The 16607-nt window shown below is 37.1% G+C and overlaps 1 protein-coding gene across 3 annotated transcripts; it reads right to left on the bottom strand.

Moving 5' to 3' along the window:
* Nucleotides 1–10: 10 nt before the first annotated feature.
* On the bottom strand, nt 11–16167 carry LOC137392161 (uncharacterized). 3 transcript variants are annotated; one of them, XM_068078793.1, is made up of 11 exons: nt 16093–16167; nt 10982–11185; nt 9754–9860; nt 9030–9183; nt 7945–8151; nt 5979–6115; nt 5019–5182; nt 4621–4773; nt 2940–3921; nt 2513–2784; nt 11–129 (listed from the first exon to the last, which is right to left on the bottom strand). In XM_068078793.1, exons 1-9 carry the CDS (start codon nt 16121–16123, stop codon nt 3705–3707), a joined length of 1374 nt encoding a protein of 457 aa, XP_067934894.1. In that variant the 5' UTR covers nt 16124–16167; the 3' UTR covers nt 11–129; nt 2513–2784; nt 2940–3704. The 3 variants fall into 3 exon arrangements, with proteins under 3 accessions (XP_067934894.1, XP_067934893.1, XP_067934895.1); XM_068078792.1 differs by having other exon boundaries at nt 3723–3921; XM_068078794.1 differs by lacking the exon at nt 10982–11185 and having other exon boundaries at nt 3723–3921; nt 16093–16154.
* Between the last annotated feature and the right edge of the window lie 440 nt (nt 16168–16607).

Here is a 16607-nt window from a genome sequence, read left to right as displayed (position 1 = left end):
CGGAATGTTGGGAAGACTGAGATTCAGGGTCTGGATGCACACATTCACTGTGTCGTCTGTTAACATGTAGGTGGTGGTGGGAGTGGATAGTGCTCTGTCTCCTACTCCCTGGCACAGAAACTTCCATTTCTGCAAAGGTTTTTAAGAAAACTTTAAAATGAATTTCAAGGGGTGGCTACAATCAAAACAGTAGGTGACACCATTTTCATCAATTCATGATGAAAATAAAGTTTAACCACGCCAGGCAAAAGTGACATATTTTAATAGGAACTACCCTATTGGCTATCAAGCAATCCTTTAACACTTGTATATACCAGCATCACTCTGATCCATACAATATGTCTGGTATCAGATGGGACTACATACGATATGTCCGATATCAGAATGGGACTACAAATAATATGTCTGATATCAAATTCGGACTAAAAAAGACATACATGCGATTTTCCATAATTAGACAGTTGAGGAACACATTTTTGCCATGCACGGTGCATATCAAGCGCATGCAGGAAGTCACTTTGAAATTGATGACGGTCGTGGATGAATCGACCATTTCTGATCATGGTGTACGGCTTGCCCTATCACTAGTGACTATTGGAACATAGTACCTGAGAGGCAATCCGAGTCTTCAGAGCGTCTCACAAATTGTCAGAAATAATAAAAGTATTTTTGAAAGTAAATTAAAAGAGTGGAATTGTTACAATATGGAGTCACTGATAATAAAACTTGGGGCTTGTATGATTGATACATGTAGCGGGTAAAGAACCAATCTTTTAATTGAAATGCAGAATTGGTGTGCACTCAAATATCCCTTATCAGAAGTGATATTATTTTGAGCTGCTAGATATAGACATGTCACGCTACCTTCACATATTGCCAGGATTTAATCTGCATTTGTGATATACAGTATTGGATCTACCAGGGTTGTGACGCAAATTTACTGCAGCCTGTCACAGCAGGACAGTACGCAGTAATTTTGCAGTGCAATACAACTTTCTAATGCGCAGCAAACCTTGCAACTGTTGCGCATTTACTTCCATGATGCATTACTTGAAACTAGGCAGTTCATGCATACTGCAAATGCGAAATATTCAAAACTGGATGTGGATTGCATTAGCATGAGGTAGATACTCGAAATAAACTTGCTCAGTTGGCTTTTCAAGTGTCTGTGCTGCATTGTTAAAATTGTCTCAGATGCTATTTTTAGCAAGCTCATGAACTTATGCCGTAATTTCCATGTCATTTCAGAATAGGAATTCAGACATCACCATCCTGATCAATGAAATTAGGTCTTTTTAGTGTATTCTCGTTTACATATGTTAAAACTTAGATTTTCATTGCAACCATGTATGACATGCTAACTGGGAGTAATTTGTTAGCCAAGTTTGAACAGCATTCATCCGTTGCGATTGAGTCGTGGTTGTGTCAAAGTCAACTCAATACTTTATTCTGTCATGAATTTTCATGAAAATGTGATGCGCATGTATGTACAGTGTAATGCAAAAGTTCCTATGGCATCTCCCGAAATACAAAATACCTACCTAGTATTTTACCAAATACTCACGAGCACTTCCACTGCTTCCAGCACTGCCCAGTAGGCAATACCCTACTACAACGATACTGCTCACTGCGTAATAGAAAATAGTTTTGTTGCAGGTATATTTTGTACTGCACGGTAGTAAAAGTGCGCAACGCAATTATACTGCATGGCTGTGACAGGCTTTCTACTGTACTGCTAATGCAACTGCATAGATATTCAGGTAAAAACTTAGATGCAAACACCAGTGCATCAGTGAGTACTTATCAATGGGCAGTTAAGATTTTTGCGTAATGGTCACAACCGTGGGACCTATCCAATGAGCTTGTCTTAAAAAAGATTCCTTGCGGTACTTTGGCAGTGAGTAATTAGAATATTGGTTCTTGCATTTAAATTTACAGAAAGGTGAAATAATGAACACGCCTAAGGCTGTTGTTGCACTAGTCTGTAAGATGAAATAGAGAGAGGAAAGGAGCTGAGCGAGACATGGTTTAAACACCTCAACAGACTGACCTCTCTGAACTTGTAACTCATGCTGAGATGGTCTGGTGTAGGGCTCACAGCATTTAACACAGCAATTGCAACGGCAGCAGTACTTGATGCAGCACCTAGCACAAACCCTGTTCTGTTCATGCCGTATGCTGTCTTTCAATGACTGGTACCACTTGCAGTATCTAATACATCTCCATGTTGTAATACAGGCAGCTACAATATACATTTGTCATCTATTTAGATAGGCTCATCTCAAAATACTGAGACATCTCAGAGTAAGGAACTTGACTGTCGTAACTAGATGGTTTTATTTGCCGTTCCTCTAGGCTTTATCCAATAGTTTTTATTGTACAGGTTTGGTGGTCTTTTACAACTATATGACTAAATGTATGCAAAAGTCACTAATTTTAACATTTAGCACAATGTGTTATAACATGCGTGAAGCCAACTACAAGATTGGATGATATGAAAAAGCATACTTACTTAAAATGCCGAGGCTGGCCATCAGACCAACCCAAAATTGCCAACTTTGATAGATGCTTGATGCTTTGCTCTTCGTGCACTGTACTCGCACCGTGCCATTCCCATTTTCATCTGGTAAAATGCATTCTTCTTCAACATACTCTGGAAGATCACATGGTGGCAAGTGCGGTATCTCTTCACCACAACTGCTTCCCATAGCAGGAGTTACCAGCAGAAGTAATAAAACCAAAGCCAACATTTCTTGTTCAACTCAGGGATATCGTGAAGCTTACCTTGAAACATGCACATTGATGAAATAAGACAAAAAATATAATATAAGAAAGCTAATGATAAAAGCTGTTCCATGCAGAATCATGTCAAGTGTGCTGAACACGATCTAGCAACTAAGAACAGTATTACTAAAGTTGCACTCCTTTTAAGGACTTACCAACATGTAGCAAGAGAAGTGTTCCAGTCAGAAAGGAGTAATGTATGAACTAATAAAGTTGCCCTGTTAAGAATTTATACTAAAACGAAGCCCTATTCACATTGTGACCAGAAGGTAACCGAACTGATAGATCAATGGAAAGGAATTAAGTCATGAATACAAGTAGCGTGAAATGATCAATACAGGTGTTTACACAACTCGCCTATCGACATTTATTATACAGCGTAGAAAAATCCATTGACAAAGACTGAAAACAAAGACTTTCACAGCAGCACAATTGTGAAAGAACAAAGATACACATTGACCTTACGTCTGGCATATACGCTCACAATTAACTCTTTGTTGACAAAAATTTTATAGGACAGCGTTTACGTGCTGTCGCTGCAAGGTAGTCATGAATAGTCTACAATTTCATAATAACAAATAGCACTAAGCCAGCATGTATATTAGATTTAACACAATGGCGATGTGTTAAAAAAGCTGTAGAAACAATTAAAATGCACCATCTAGTCATCGCATCAACTTGAAAACCCTATAAAGGCACCCCGTTAAAAATATTCCCTAACATGGACATAAACTGTTCTATAGTTGTAAGCAGTGTTGGAGCCTACAAAGTGAGCCACAACATGAATGTCACTACAGGAGTTGTCTGTCCTACCAGTGGACAAAACAAATGTGAAGTAGCAGGCACCAAGCAATGCATTCAATCTGTAAAGATTTCATGAATATATTGCTATTGTCTGTCTCATGATGAGCCATCCGGTATCATGATGGGTCGCTCACTTCAACTAGTCCATAGACATGTAGGACAGCTATAATCAACTTTATAATAGGGGATAGGAGAGCTGTTAGGATTGGCACACTGTAATACTGCATGTAGTAAAGAAGCGTCTTGAACTGTATAACATCGAGTATAGTGAGTATACCAGGACTGGTGGGTGAGAGATATTTCAGAGTCCAGTAGCGCATCACATGGTCATACCTACAAAGGAAACATTCTGTCAACTGAATCAAGCTGATAGCAAAGGCTAAGCTGTGCATCGTGTGAAATCAAATTGACGCCGATGTTGTCGAGCGCTTGTCACATGTAGTTTATGGCTTGTTACGCGCAGTCAATCAAATATCACATTTAAAGAGAGCAGAAAGGGTTTTAGATCTTGCTAACAACACACTTCTGTCACCATATCTTGGTAAAATAAACCGCTGGGATATGTTGTAATTTAATATCAACAACAATCAGCAATAAAACAAAGCAATCAAAAACTAAAATATAATATAATTTGAGACCATTCTTGTATTCTAGCAATTTGTTTTGCAGACCAATGTTGGCCCAAATAGAGTAGCTAAATGGCCAATTTACTTTTGTTTCATTCGAAATGAAGAAATTTTCGATGGTACCTGACATATTTTATAGCAAAATGCTGTAATAATCTTGAACTTATTTGTAATCTCAAACCCGATCCAATAAGGCATGTGGGGAACACAGAAGAAAAAAATCATATTGTAAGTGAATTGAGAATCATTAATTAAAATGCTTCAACAAGCCTTTTGTAATTTTGTTTAGTATAAAACCCCTCCAACCTTCATAGTATTGTTGCTATAAGCAATGAATAAGACTGCTAAGGCATGAGGAGTTGTGTCTTCAAAGAATCTAATGCTTCTAAGAGCTGGTGACACTTACGTCTGAGTGTTGTATGTGTAGTAGGCCAGGAGTCTTTGCTGTTCACTCAGAGCCTCAATTGCTCCCTCAATCGATAGTTCAAGCATAAATGCACCAGAGATAAGCCTCACCAAGTTGATAGTCCAAACACCGATGATAACCAGTAGGTAAACCCTGTAAATAATTTCTTTCAAGAATAGACAAAGACAATTCACTCTTCAAAATTTTTCCTAGTTCTATGATTAGACAAGTTAATTAAATCTCTAGCAAATATATAAAAACATAGGCCGCAAGACTTAGCCAGAGATGGTTTCATCTGTTACATGCAGATAAAAACTGTCAAATCATCCATAAGGTAAGCCGCACTAGAAGAAATGGTATGAACATAGTTAGTATAACACGATAGAATGTAAACATACCATTTTCTGATTCTGTTAGGAGAAAGCTTGTTGCTGGAAGTCATATTATCAAACAAATAGTAGAGCAGAATGCTTATCCCAGATATGTAGAGTACTGAACACATATAGAACATGTTTGGGGAGCTCTTATAAGCTATTGTTATAAAACTCCCTTTAATCTTCGCCTGTAACAAGCGAACAAACACAAAGTGCCATTTTTCAATCCGGTTTGAAACTAAAAGCACTTTTAAAATGATCAGTATAGTTGAGCCTCTACTATGAAGTTAATATGTTAGATATGATAAACCCAGAGCATGTTTCAACAAGTATTTCCATAAGAATGCATAGTAATTCATTTAGCTGTTTCTCAAGTCTAAACACCTAAAAGGCTCCTTAATAAACACAAAAGGTAATTCGTTACACATAGCATTGAAATAAATTTATTATATAAAATTATGTACAAAAACTGAATGTAGAATTGAAAATTACATTTAGAAACTATATTAATAAAATGGGAATCAATAAAAAAAAGATTTTATTATTATACTACCAAAGAGTGTATTACACTACCAAACTACCAAAAAACTAAACTATGAAATGAACAAAAATCACTAGAGACTTGCGAGTGATAAAGTTAGCCAGGTGTTGGGTAGACTTAAAGATTGAGGTAGTGATAGACGCACATGGCGCAACTAACTCTAATTTGGATAAGCAAGGGTTTAAACTAATTTAGTTTAGATATCTTTCATTATTTTTATATCTTTTACATTTCATATTTAACTTTACTAGCAACTTCAATTTCACACGTGAAACTTTTGTTAAAAAGAACTTGAAGCATCGTGTATAGAAGTGTAAAGTTTGATACATGTTTGGAATTTTTGCTGTATGTTGATGCGAACAGATGTTGCCAAATGTCATGTACAGGCATAAGACAAGAAAACCTTGAAACACAAAACTACTAAGAGAAGACAACTGACATACAGTGAGGTTAATAAAATCATTGTGCCAGTGCAGAGACGTAGCGGATAGGAGGTAAGAAGAGTTGAGATCAATAGGATGACTGTAAGTGAACAGCCTCACGTCAGCGCACAACTCATCAATGATTCGTAAAGTGCTGCCTGTAAAACATTGATAAACAATTTGGAATTAGCTGACAACTCCCATCCGCAAAAACAAATTAACATGCTGAATTTGAAGATACACATAAAACTAAAGTGAACCACAACCATTTGTAACAACTATGACATAACAGTACTAACGGCTATACACAGTTGGATAGCCATTGTTTCATCCTTATAATTAAAATTTTCACTTCGATTCTTCTGCAAAGACAAGAAGACTTAAAAAATATTTCTATTAACTACGATTATATTTTTATAGCGAATAATGCATGTTTTAGGTTTACAGTAAACTGTAACAAGGTTCCTCGTTCATAAGACCATGAAATATCATCTGGCCTCGTTAAAGGTGAGAGACTGAATAGAGTTAGGAAAACTTGGGCTTTTACTCAAAGGGTAATAGTTTGGAGCCTTGGATATGGCATTTCTGACAAAAACTCTTCAGTAAACTTCTTGTATCCCTATCTATATGTATTCAATTCTTAGCTAGACTTGAAGTCTTTTCTCAGTTAATACAGGAGTAGACACTGTAAGGGATTTCAAAGTTGCCAGCAGCCCCATCTATAAGATAGCGTGAGTCCTACCCGTTTAATTGTTAAAGGTTGACTTGCAACAAAATTCACCTTACAATTATTTGGTATCATAAGATTCAACATGTCTTACTCTGTTATGTTGTAGGTGCAAAACATTTGGAAACGTGATTACAAGCTCTTAAAAGCTCAAAAACGAACAGTTAATCGCAGCCATCATGAAAATGCCATAGGTTGGAATATCTTTATTTCGATGACATACTCAAACAATGTTGTTATTGTTTTGATATGTGATGTTATCACATGAAATGAAAGGTCAATAAAAGGCTCAATATAAAATGTCTCGTAGCACTAGTTTATGACAAACACTTCAGGTTTTACCAAAAAGCCCTCATCAAATATACATGCTCGCTACTTTACAGTTTCGCTTCAGCTTGGTCTAATCATCTAGTCGTAATCTGATCATGTGACCCATACTTTCCGCCAAATAGCGCAATCAATTTCCGCAGTATTTTTCGACTATCAGAGGTGACCAACAGGCTCCTCATGTTTATCAGAGGATGATATGCACTCCTTCGAGCTAAGGTTTAAAAAGATAAATGAATTTTTACGGTAGGTTTTAAGATATCAGTGCTCAGAGTGACAGCATTACAATGATGATGAAATAGACGCGCAAGAAAAATAGACATGATATTATTGAACGCGTGAAGTATATTTGTGAAAAATATTTCGACGAATGAGGCTGCATGAAAGTGTAAACAGAAGCTATTTTGTACAACTACGTCACATTTAAGCCGTTATGGAAAGGGATTCTAATCTACGGCGTATTCGTGATGGCTGCGATTAACGGTTCGTTTTTTAGCTTTTAAGAGCTTGTAATCACATTTCCACATACTTTGCAAATACAACAAATCAGAGTAAGACATGGTGAATCTTTTAATACTTTCACCTTACAAATATTTGTAAGGTGAATTCTGTTGCAAGTCAACCTTTAAGCTAAAAGTGTTGAGCGAGCTTCTAATTTGTATTTGCTGGGTCTGTTCAGACTTCTATCCAAAACTTAAGACACCCACATACCAGAAATTATTTTAAAATATTTGGATTTAATTAGAAAGACATTTTTGGCGTGTTAACAAAATACCAGGTGCTCGACATTCATGAAAAATCAGGCCCAATTAAAATTACTTATGCACACTCGAAGTTTTGTTACAGTCTATATGCGCAAGATAACTAGTAGTAATTTCAAACATGACAGGAGCCTAAGTGAACACCATAATTGTGGGTTAGCCCGGCACCTACCATGGACAACTTGAAACATTGAGCAAGTGGCTAGAAGAAGCAGAAAAGAGATGAGGCAGAGTTGGATGAACTCAGATGCCCTTAGCCTCATATCCTCCATTCCTGGCCACAAGCTGATACCCCCTCCTATGTTTAAAGCATCAGCATTCCGCCTCGTTTCATCATGCTTTTCTGCCAGTACTTTCTGTTTCTCCTTTAATGGACGCCCTATAACAGCAAACTGCCCATTCTCATACAGGCTGCTCAGTAGAGCCAGTCATAGACATCAGGAGTCATTTAGGATTAAAGCTTCAGCGTTGTGAGTACATCTACAGCCAGAACACGACTCCAAATAAGGAGACTTCTCCATCATTGTGATCAGTTCTCATTATGAGCAGATTTCTATGTTCTGCGTGACAACAACCAACGTATATACTCAGCTGGTTTGTAGGACTATTGTGCAGCTGCTATTAACACCAAAGGCCTGGCCATGCACACACCTACGAAATGCATCGCTGACATGTAGTGTAGATATTTGCAGTGGCTATACACACAGATGCTACGAAACAATGTGTCGTGTTGACAGATCGTGTGAAGAGACTTAGTCGTGTGAAGACCATATCATCCTTGCTGGATTTTTCAGTACCGATACTGAAATATCACCGGGATATGTATATTGCAACATGGCACATCCATGATTTGCAATAGCTTTTGCATAGCTATTTGCATTGCTATATTTGGTTAAGGAATGCAACACATTAACCATAGTTGCAGCCGAGTACAAAAATACTCAAGTTCATCAAACAAACTAAATCATGTAAAAAAATTTGAAACGAGATTATCTGAAATGTTTCATAAACAGCTTGGATTTATTCTAGCAGCTGTCATATATATTTTATAAGTGAGAATAGGTGTCTTTGTCCATATGTAGGCCTAAATAGCTGTTTGGGCGAAGCCCTGTTGCCGTAGTTGTTCGAAATTCCATCTTGGGTGCGATTACATGCAACTTGCTTCGTAAATGAATCGAATTGAATCAAGATCATTATTTTAGCCAATCACTGATGCATTGGTTCTATCTAGGTATTGAGTATGCTCGTACGACTTACCAGGTGTTAGCCTGAGCTGCATTAATCCAGGACTCCCGCCATCAGATTCAAGCTTGAATGAGGAGCTAATATGACTTCTGTCAACTTTGTCCCTGATGGCAGCTTTCACTCGGTCTAGACCAGGTGTCGACAGCAAGCTTTTGGTAGTTCTGTCCTGCGCATTTATCAACAAGAACAGTTCTTTCACTTGCAGTCAAAACTTAAAATAAAAAGTATCAAAAAAACAGAGTTAGCCAATATTAATATGTATTGGTATGTCCAAGTTGAAGGATTGAATATTTAAACTGATATTTCCGTACTACGATACGCACTGACTTATTCAATACTAACACGGTGGCTATCCCAATGTGCTGTGAGAGATCAAGCACAGAGAATAAGTATGTGCACAACTATTTTGAAAGGCAGGAAGGCGGATGATTAGCCTATTTGTTGAAGTGCTGGGCTGCTAAGCCGAATGCCAAGAGTTCAATCCCCACAGAAAGCGATCTTTTTCTCAACCTTCAACCATGGCTTGGGACATTCTTATTATAATAAAGAATTATGATGAAAAAACTTTTTTCTGGAGTAACTAGCAGTAGTGTATTACATTCAAGAGCATTAGTTGAGGAAACTATAGTACAGATAGGATAGGGCAGCAACAGGGTGGATGTCATTTCTACATACCATAACAATTCCATTATACAGTTATAAGTTATACATGACTTCCTATTCTCTAGATAGGTACCTGCGGACCTTTGCGCTGGCGGGAGAGGAGGAGCTTTCTCTGTGATATTGTAGGAGTGACACAGGTAGGTGTGTCATCTTTGGCACTAGGGCTACCGTCTCTTTGACCTGCCAGGATTTACAGCCTACACAATGTTTACATTCACACAGCAAAAGCTTCATCATGAACCATTACAGAGAACGGAGTTCGTGAACCTGTTGGTTAAGTTCATAATATACTAGCAAATGCTACCATCATTAGAGAATGTATGTAGCTACAAAGCCTAACCCTCAGTTATGCAATATTGCATGAAATGGCTTCTTGCTTATTCTAACTTCATATTGACAAACACAGAAATTTTCTTAGAGCCTTCTCACTATATATGACTGTACGAGTATGGAAAATGTTTTACATTGAACACAACACTGAGTGAGAGTAACATCACGCCTAAATCTGGTCTTAAGTTCAGATGTCTGTCTGTTTGTCAATGATGACAGCCAATTATAGGATGTTTTAAAATATTAGTTTTTGAATCAACTAGTTCAACCTTGACATACCGCATTGATCATGGTTTTTTTACAGATGATCTGTTGATACGCGTCTATTTTTACTTGCAACAATAAGCATAGAACAAGCTATGTGGATAATAGATATATAATTGTAATTTATAAGTGATAGCTAAACTACAACATCAGATCATAAATTGCGCTATGAGAAGCCAGGTCAATGTTCAGTTAGAAAGCTTTCGCAAGACACCAGATTTGTAGGTATATGCAAATGATCACTCCGTACAGTTGTTACTCTTTGGCTACAGCTTACGACCAATCAATGCACTTAACACATTGTATCAACTAATGTTACCATCCTTATCCGTTGGAATAGATTGGAAGATCCAGCCTAAAATTCCACATCAAAATCTTACCAAAGATGCGTGAGAGGTCCATAATGCCTCCCATAAATTTCCTACCAATCAATATACTTCATCTTGAACTTTACAACATAGTGATGCTATAAAATGCACATGGCAAGGTTTACTCACTGCCATTTTGGATGCAAAGAGATTTACACGCTATTTTGATGCTAATTAAGCCATGCTTTCTGACAAATTCTTGTGTTTATTAATAAAAAGCCACTGTCAGACCTCCCTGTTCATTTCGCATCATCTTGTAAAGTTGAGAATGATGGCGTAAAATAGCTGAGTTGTTTGTTTGTTTTTATTGGTGTTTAAAATGAACAATGAAGCCCATACCTTCTGAAGTACAGTTCACCTCGTGTCGGGCTCTAATGGGTGACTTCAATGATTTGAGTAAGCATGAATTCGGGCTAGTTGGGTGAGCATCTGATGAGCCAAGTTTGTAACGATTTGATTGTCCACGAAAATGAAATCGCTCTCGAAATGTTTTTCCATCACTTCCAGTATTATCACACATGTTACCAATCTTTACATTTGTCCCTTGAAATATCCATTGAATAAAACTATTACAACAGTGATACAGAGTTGCAGACAAATCAATTGTGTATACGAGTGTATATACTGTTGTGTATACACATGTATATACTGATGTGTATACACATGTATATACTGATGTGTATACAAGTGTATATACTAGAGTGTACTAATGTAGATACTAATGTGTATACAAAGTGTAAGCAAATGTACATATTAGGATGTATATAGTGTATAATTTAGCCTATACAAGTATGAGTATACTAGGTTAGTGAGTATAGATGTATTTGGGGTAGCGGATACAAGGTGTGTCATGTTAGTGCGTACACAAGTGCATTTGCTGATGGATGTACATGTGTATTTTAATAGTCAGTATACAGGTGCTAGTGGATATACAAGTGTATCATAGTAGAGAGGACACAAGTACATGTGTGCTAGTGAATATACAAATGTATCATATTTGTGGGTACACAAATACAAGTCAATACACAAGTGCATTGATTTGTACTATTATATAAGGGAGTATACAAATGTATGTACTATTTGCTATTTTCAAAGATTAATCAGATTAACTAGAGCTCCAAACAATGTAAGAGTCATCTTCTCTTGACAATTATCTTCTACAATTATCAAGCCATGTGTTATTTCAGAAAACAGTCTGTGTTTTAGTGGGTAACAATCTGAGACCAGCAAATATCTTGTTGGAATTTTATTGCTTTACTAAACGACAGGAAAGAACTGCTGCATTAAGATTGTCGAACTCGTGATTAAATTAAATTAAAATTAAATAGTGGATTAAAAGCTTGCCCTTTACACTAACTTGTCATCTCAAATTTGAAATGTGCATGACTTACCCAATAGTCAGCACAGACATAACATATGTAGGTTCTGTAAAAAATCAGCCACGAAGAGCGCATATTCATTAAGTTTCCATTTGTTTAGTTAATTTAAGAAGCAGTTGATAATAAAATGATGGGTTTGAGGATGGGTTCTCTTTAATATCATACACCAAATGATAACTAATTCAATGCTTGTTTCTTAGTTGTCTAGTTGATCATTTCTAGCAACTCTTTACTCATCGCATTTTCGTATAGTTTGTATCAACTTTGGTTTAAGCTGATGATTGTCAGCATTTTTTATATGTTTGCAACACCGAGTTACAAACTTGATAATTAAAAATAGAAAGTAGCAGAATAAAACGCACATTTTCAAACCAGAATCATTGAACTGCCCTAATCTTCACTAGAATAAGAGACATGTCCATTCATCTGGCCGAAGCCATGCTAACAGCGTTAGTGAAAACAATTGCCTCGCACAAGAATTGAACTTGTTCACTCCCTTTTACATACTGATGTACTAACCACTACACCACTCGGTCGCCTTACCGCTTCACTAAAGAATTATGCTCACACTGATTACTCATGACGATTTATCGTGGCTTTTTCTCTCTCACTCAACTGCCAAGGGTACTGGTAGAGATAATAGAGTCAATAGCTCAAATGACAGTATTACCATTGAACACTGTAAATACACTAAGATAATCAACAACTTAAAATGTATAGGGTTTTACTTAACAGAATAAAATTATGTTGACAGAGTTTATTATCATGTACATTACCGACTGCAAAATCGTTTGAAAAAGTCCATTTATAGTACTAACCCATAAAAATTGATTTTTATGGCATTAATTGGTCAAAAAAATCAATCTAACCTTTTACTCTTTTGGCATATTTGATTAGAAGCAGGGCCATTTCAGATCACATGCTCCATACCTTATGAGGCAAGCTAGCCTCATAGAGCATGGGCATTATTATTGTTGTTAGTGTTATTAATTATATAAAATATGTAAGGTTTTGAACCATTTTTATTTCGCATTACTTTAGCAATAATACCAGCAATAGGACGTAACTTCAGCTTCTCCATCATATATCTGTCCCAGTTACGTTTACAGCAGCTACTTATTCAGCGTCAACATTCTCATGCAGGGAGATGAATTCTTAACTCCAAAAACAGCCCATTTTGAATTATAATTTACTAATACAGTTGCATTATACCAGTGTTTTCATAGGATGAATTTCTAAACCGATGTTAGGTCCTCTATCACACCGTTAGGTATATGAAAGTAGGTCATTTAGTCAAGTAACTTTTTTGTTGATCCAATCCTACAGCTTTATGAAAAGTAAAAAACTATAACTTCGATATTTTTATATCGTGTAACATGGTTCTTTGCAAAGGTTTAGGTGCTTTCTTAATTTCATTGGAAACACCTACAATAAAACAGCAGTCAATGTTTTTGACATATGATTCAAACTCAATAAACCTGGTCAAACCTATGAATTGGTAGATCAGTTTTGGCACCGTGTTTATGAGATTTATCCACTAGAATGTGAGCGCCCACATCGCATGCACAAACCGCTCAAACAGACTACGCAAGTTTTATCATGCATAAACAGTTATGGTAACCTTTATAAGTGCCTCGACAAGGATGCTCTGTACCTTGCTGGAGAGACTATGAACTTAATTCTAGCTAAAACTTAGTTAACTTGCATAGAAAATGATGAGGGCTTTTAAGTTTAAGTATATCGAGAGCCTATAGACACCTTATTCGGGCAAAAAAGACCATTATGTTAAAATAAATATCATTAAAATCATAGCAAGCTGTTCTGACTACGCGATGGTCTAGCTCAAAAGCTATAAGAGTAAAATCCGTTCTTTGCACTCACCGCCAACGGAGTACCAATTGCAGCCAATCTAGTTTTATGATCATGAATGGTATTTCACCGTTGATCAAATCTATTAATGATGGATGCATGACTATTAACCGACTAAACCCTTAGCACCAACGACATTAGGACATTTCTGTTGATGATTACGGTATGAGTATTTTGGTTGCAATTGTTTTTGTAAGGTTGCGCTTCTCAGCAGTAAAGTCGTTGGCAAGGTCGATCGAAAGAAAATTACCTCTGAGCAATTTTGCGTTTATCATTAGTTTACCATAAATTATAAGAGTAGGGGTAACCGGGGCACCTTTGGCCATGGGGCAGCTTTGGCCACCCCTGTTTTACTAAGAAAAACATTATTGAAATTGTTCACTCTGTCATTATAAACACGAAATGATGTAATTGACCATCCATTGTGATCTTGGAGCAACATGTGAAGTATTGTGGAAGTGGTAAATTATTATTTTAGTGAGCTAAAGTACATTTGAAAGACATTGGTTGGAAGTTTTTTTTTGAAGAAGTTCAAACAGTAGAACAGCTTGCTAACTAGCTAAAATGTAGGCATTAGTTGCTAATTTAATTAAGTAGTCAAAGCCAATATCCAATCACTTAGTAATTTGTGAGTGAGTATTTTGTCAATTATGAGCTGATGGGGCAGCTTTGGCCACAGAGTTCGGGGCACATTTGGCCATGGCCAAATGTGCCCTGAACTCTGTGTCACAACTCTGTGCCCTGATACAAAGTTACTACTCTGATATTATTTAACTCTGAGTATTTTATGCTTTAACTGTTATAACAATGCATTTTATCGCTTAGATTTCTACATTATTATTGTATTTTAAAGGATAGGATTTACTGTTATTTTTGGAGTGTGACATTTTGGTTCGAACTTATACCAGCATAAGACCGACATGGACATCTGAGGATGTAATGCTTATTGCATTCAATAATGTGTTGGAAGGTGGACTTTTTGTAAGGCAGGTGTCAAAATATCTTGGCATACCAAGGTCCTCACTACACAACTATGTTAATGAAGCTAAACTAAATGGACTTGACAACACAAACTTTGTGAAGTCAAATGTCACTAGACAGGTCTTATCTGCAGACCAATAAAAAAAGTTACAGGATCACCTGCTTCTGTCGTCAACGCACCATCATGGGCTATCAAAGCGACATGTGCGTAAGCTAGCATATGAATATGCTAAAAGAAATGACAGGGCCTACCCACCGCAGTGGGACACTAACAAATGTGCTGGCAATGACTGGATGTGTGATTTCTTGAAGAGGCATCCAAATATTTCATGTCACAAGCAAGAGGCTACTAGTTTATGCCATGGAACAAGATTTTAGCTGACCAAAAAGCTTGCCAAGTTGTCCAAGTAACATCTGCTGAGCGTGTAATTCTGGTGACTATGATCGGAGCAGTAAATGCTTCTGGAGGATGTATTTCGCCATTTCTATTTTTCCCAATGCTTTCAAGAGCACCAACTGAAACTATTGGTGCGGCGAACCCTTCAGGGTGGATTAATGCCCAGACCTTCAAACAGTGGCTTCAGCACTTCATCAAGCATATTGATGCTCAAGAGAACTACCTGCCCTGTCGTTACTTGACAACCACGACAGCCACCTAAACATCACAGCAATTGAATTGGCTAAGCAGAATGGTGTGGTAATGTTAACCTTCCTTCTCCATTGTAAAAACAAACTCCAACCATTTGATATAACGGTTTATGGCCTTCTAAAACGCTATTTAAATGATGCTGTAAACTCATAGCACTTGAATCGCGGAGGACAGACTGTCTACATATATGATGTTGCAAGCCTATTAGGAAAGCCTTCCCACTAGCAATGACTATCTCAAATATGACATGAGGGTTCAGACGTCCAGGATTTTCACCATTTGACAAACACGCTTTTGCTGACGATGAGTTTCTAGGCACCTTTGTAACTAATCGGCCAAACCCAGATGCAACATCATGTGAGATCCCATCTCCAAAACAGGCTATACCATCAGATCAACCTAGCTGCTCATACAGTGGAGTACGATTATTACAAGTGACACCATAATGGCCCCAGAGAAATACGCCCATTTGTCAAGGCAAGTCCTTGACAAATGAACAAAAAATTTATGAAAAATGTCATATTTTAGTTCAAAGAGTATTATATTATGTTTTAAATACAATAATTAGTTACCTTGATATGTTTGAATAGTCATAAAATACATATATCCAATTGTAGTTAGAAATTCTGAACGGTTCAGGGAGTGGCCATTTGTGCCCCAGTGGTGGCCAAAGCTGCCCCGGATACGGGGCAGCTTTGGCCATTAGCCAGGTACTTTTGTAATCTGTTTTTCCGGTAACAAAAGCAGCATTAGATTTTTTTAAATATCTGTTTTAATGCATCAAATATATGTGAAAATGTCAAAATTTCAGAAAGTTGTAATTATTATCACACAAGTTATGGTGAAATAAGTGAATTTTGGCCAACGGTGCCCCGGTTACCCCTACTGTACACAATTGTGCTTCCGAAATTTTGCGTGCACAAGTGCACGGTCTAGTACATGGTATCTATGCCGGTGCACCTCATGGAAAGATGAACTACTTGGGATAGTCACAGAAACTCTTGATATTTTCAACTTATACTTAAAAAATACTGTCGACTACAATGTTGAAAGTTTTGTCACAAGTTGAGCTCAAGAACTGAATTGT

The sequence above is a fragment of the Watersipora subatra genome, chromosome 3 (assembly GCF_963576615.1).
Source record: "Watersipora subatra chromosome 3, tzWatSuba1.1, whole genome shotgun sequence".
NCBI classification, from domain to species: domain Eukaryota; kingdom Metazoa; phylum Bryozoa; class Gymnolaemata; order Cheilostomatida; family Watersiporidae; genus Watersipora; species Watersipora subatra.
Note: the sequence above shows the minus strand (reverse complement) of the source record. Positions and strands in the feature narration are given on the sequence as shown.

Bases quoted from the DNA above. Each gene is read 5' to 3' on its own strand.
- LOC137392161 (XM_068078792.1), bottom strand. From the start codon at position 16,123: ATGTATTTTATGACTATTCAAACATATCAAG. The intron at 9,184-9,753 runs GTACCTATCTAG...ATAAATGCGCAG, and splicing joins GCCAGCGCAAAGGTCCGCAG to GACAGAACTACCAAAAGCTT. The intron at 3,922-4,620 runs GTAAGTGTCACC...TTTCCTTTGTAG, and splicing joins TACACATACAACACTCAGAC to GTATGACCATGTGATGCGCT.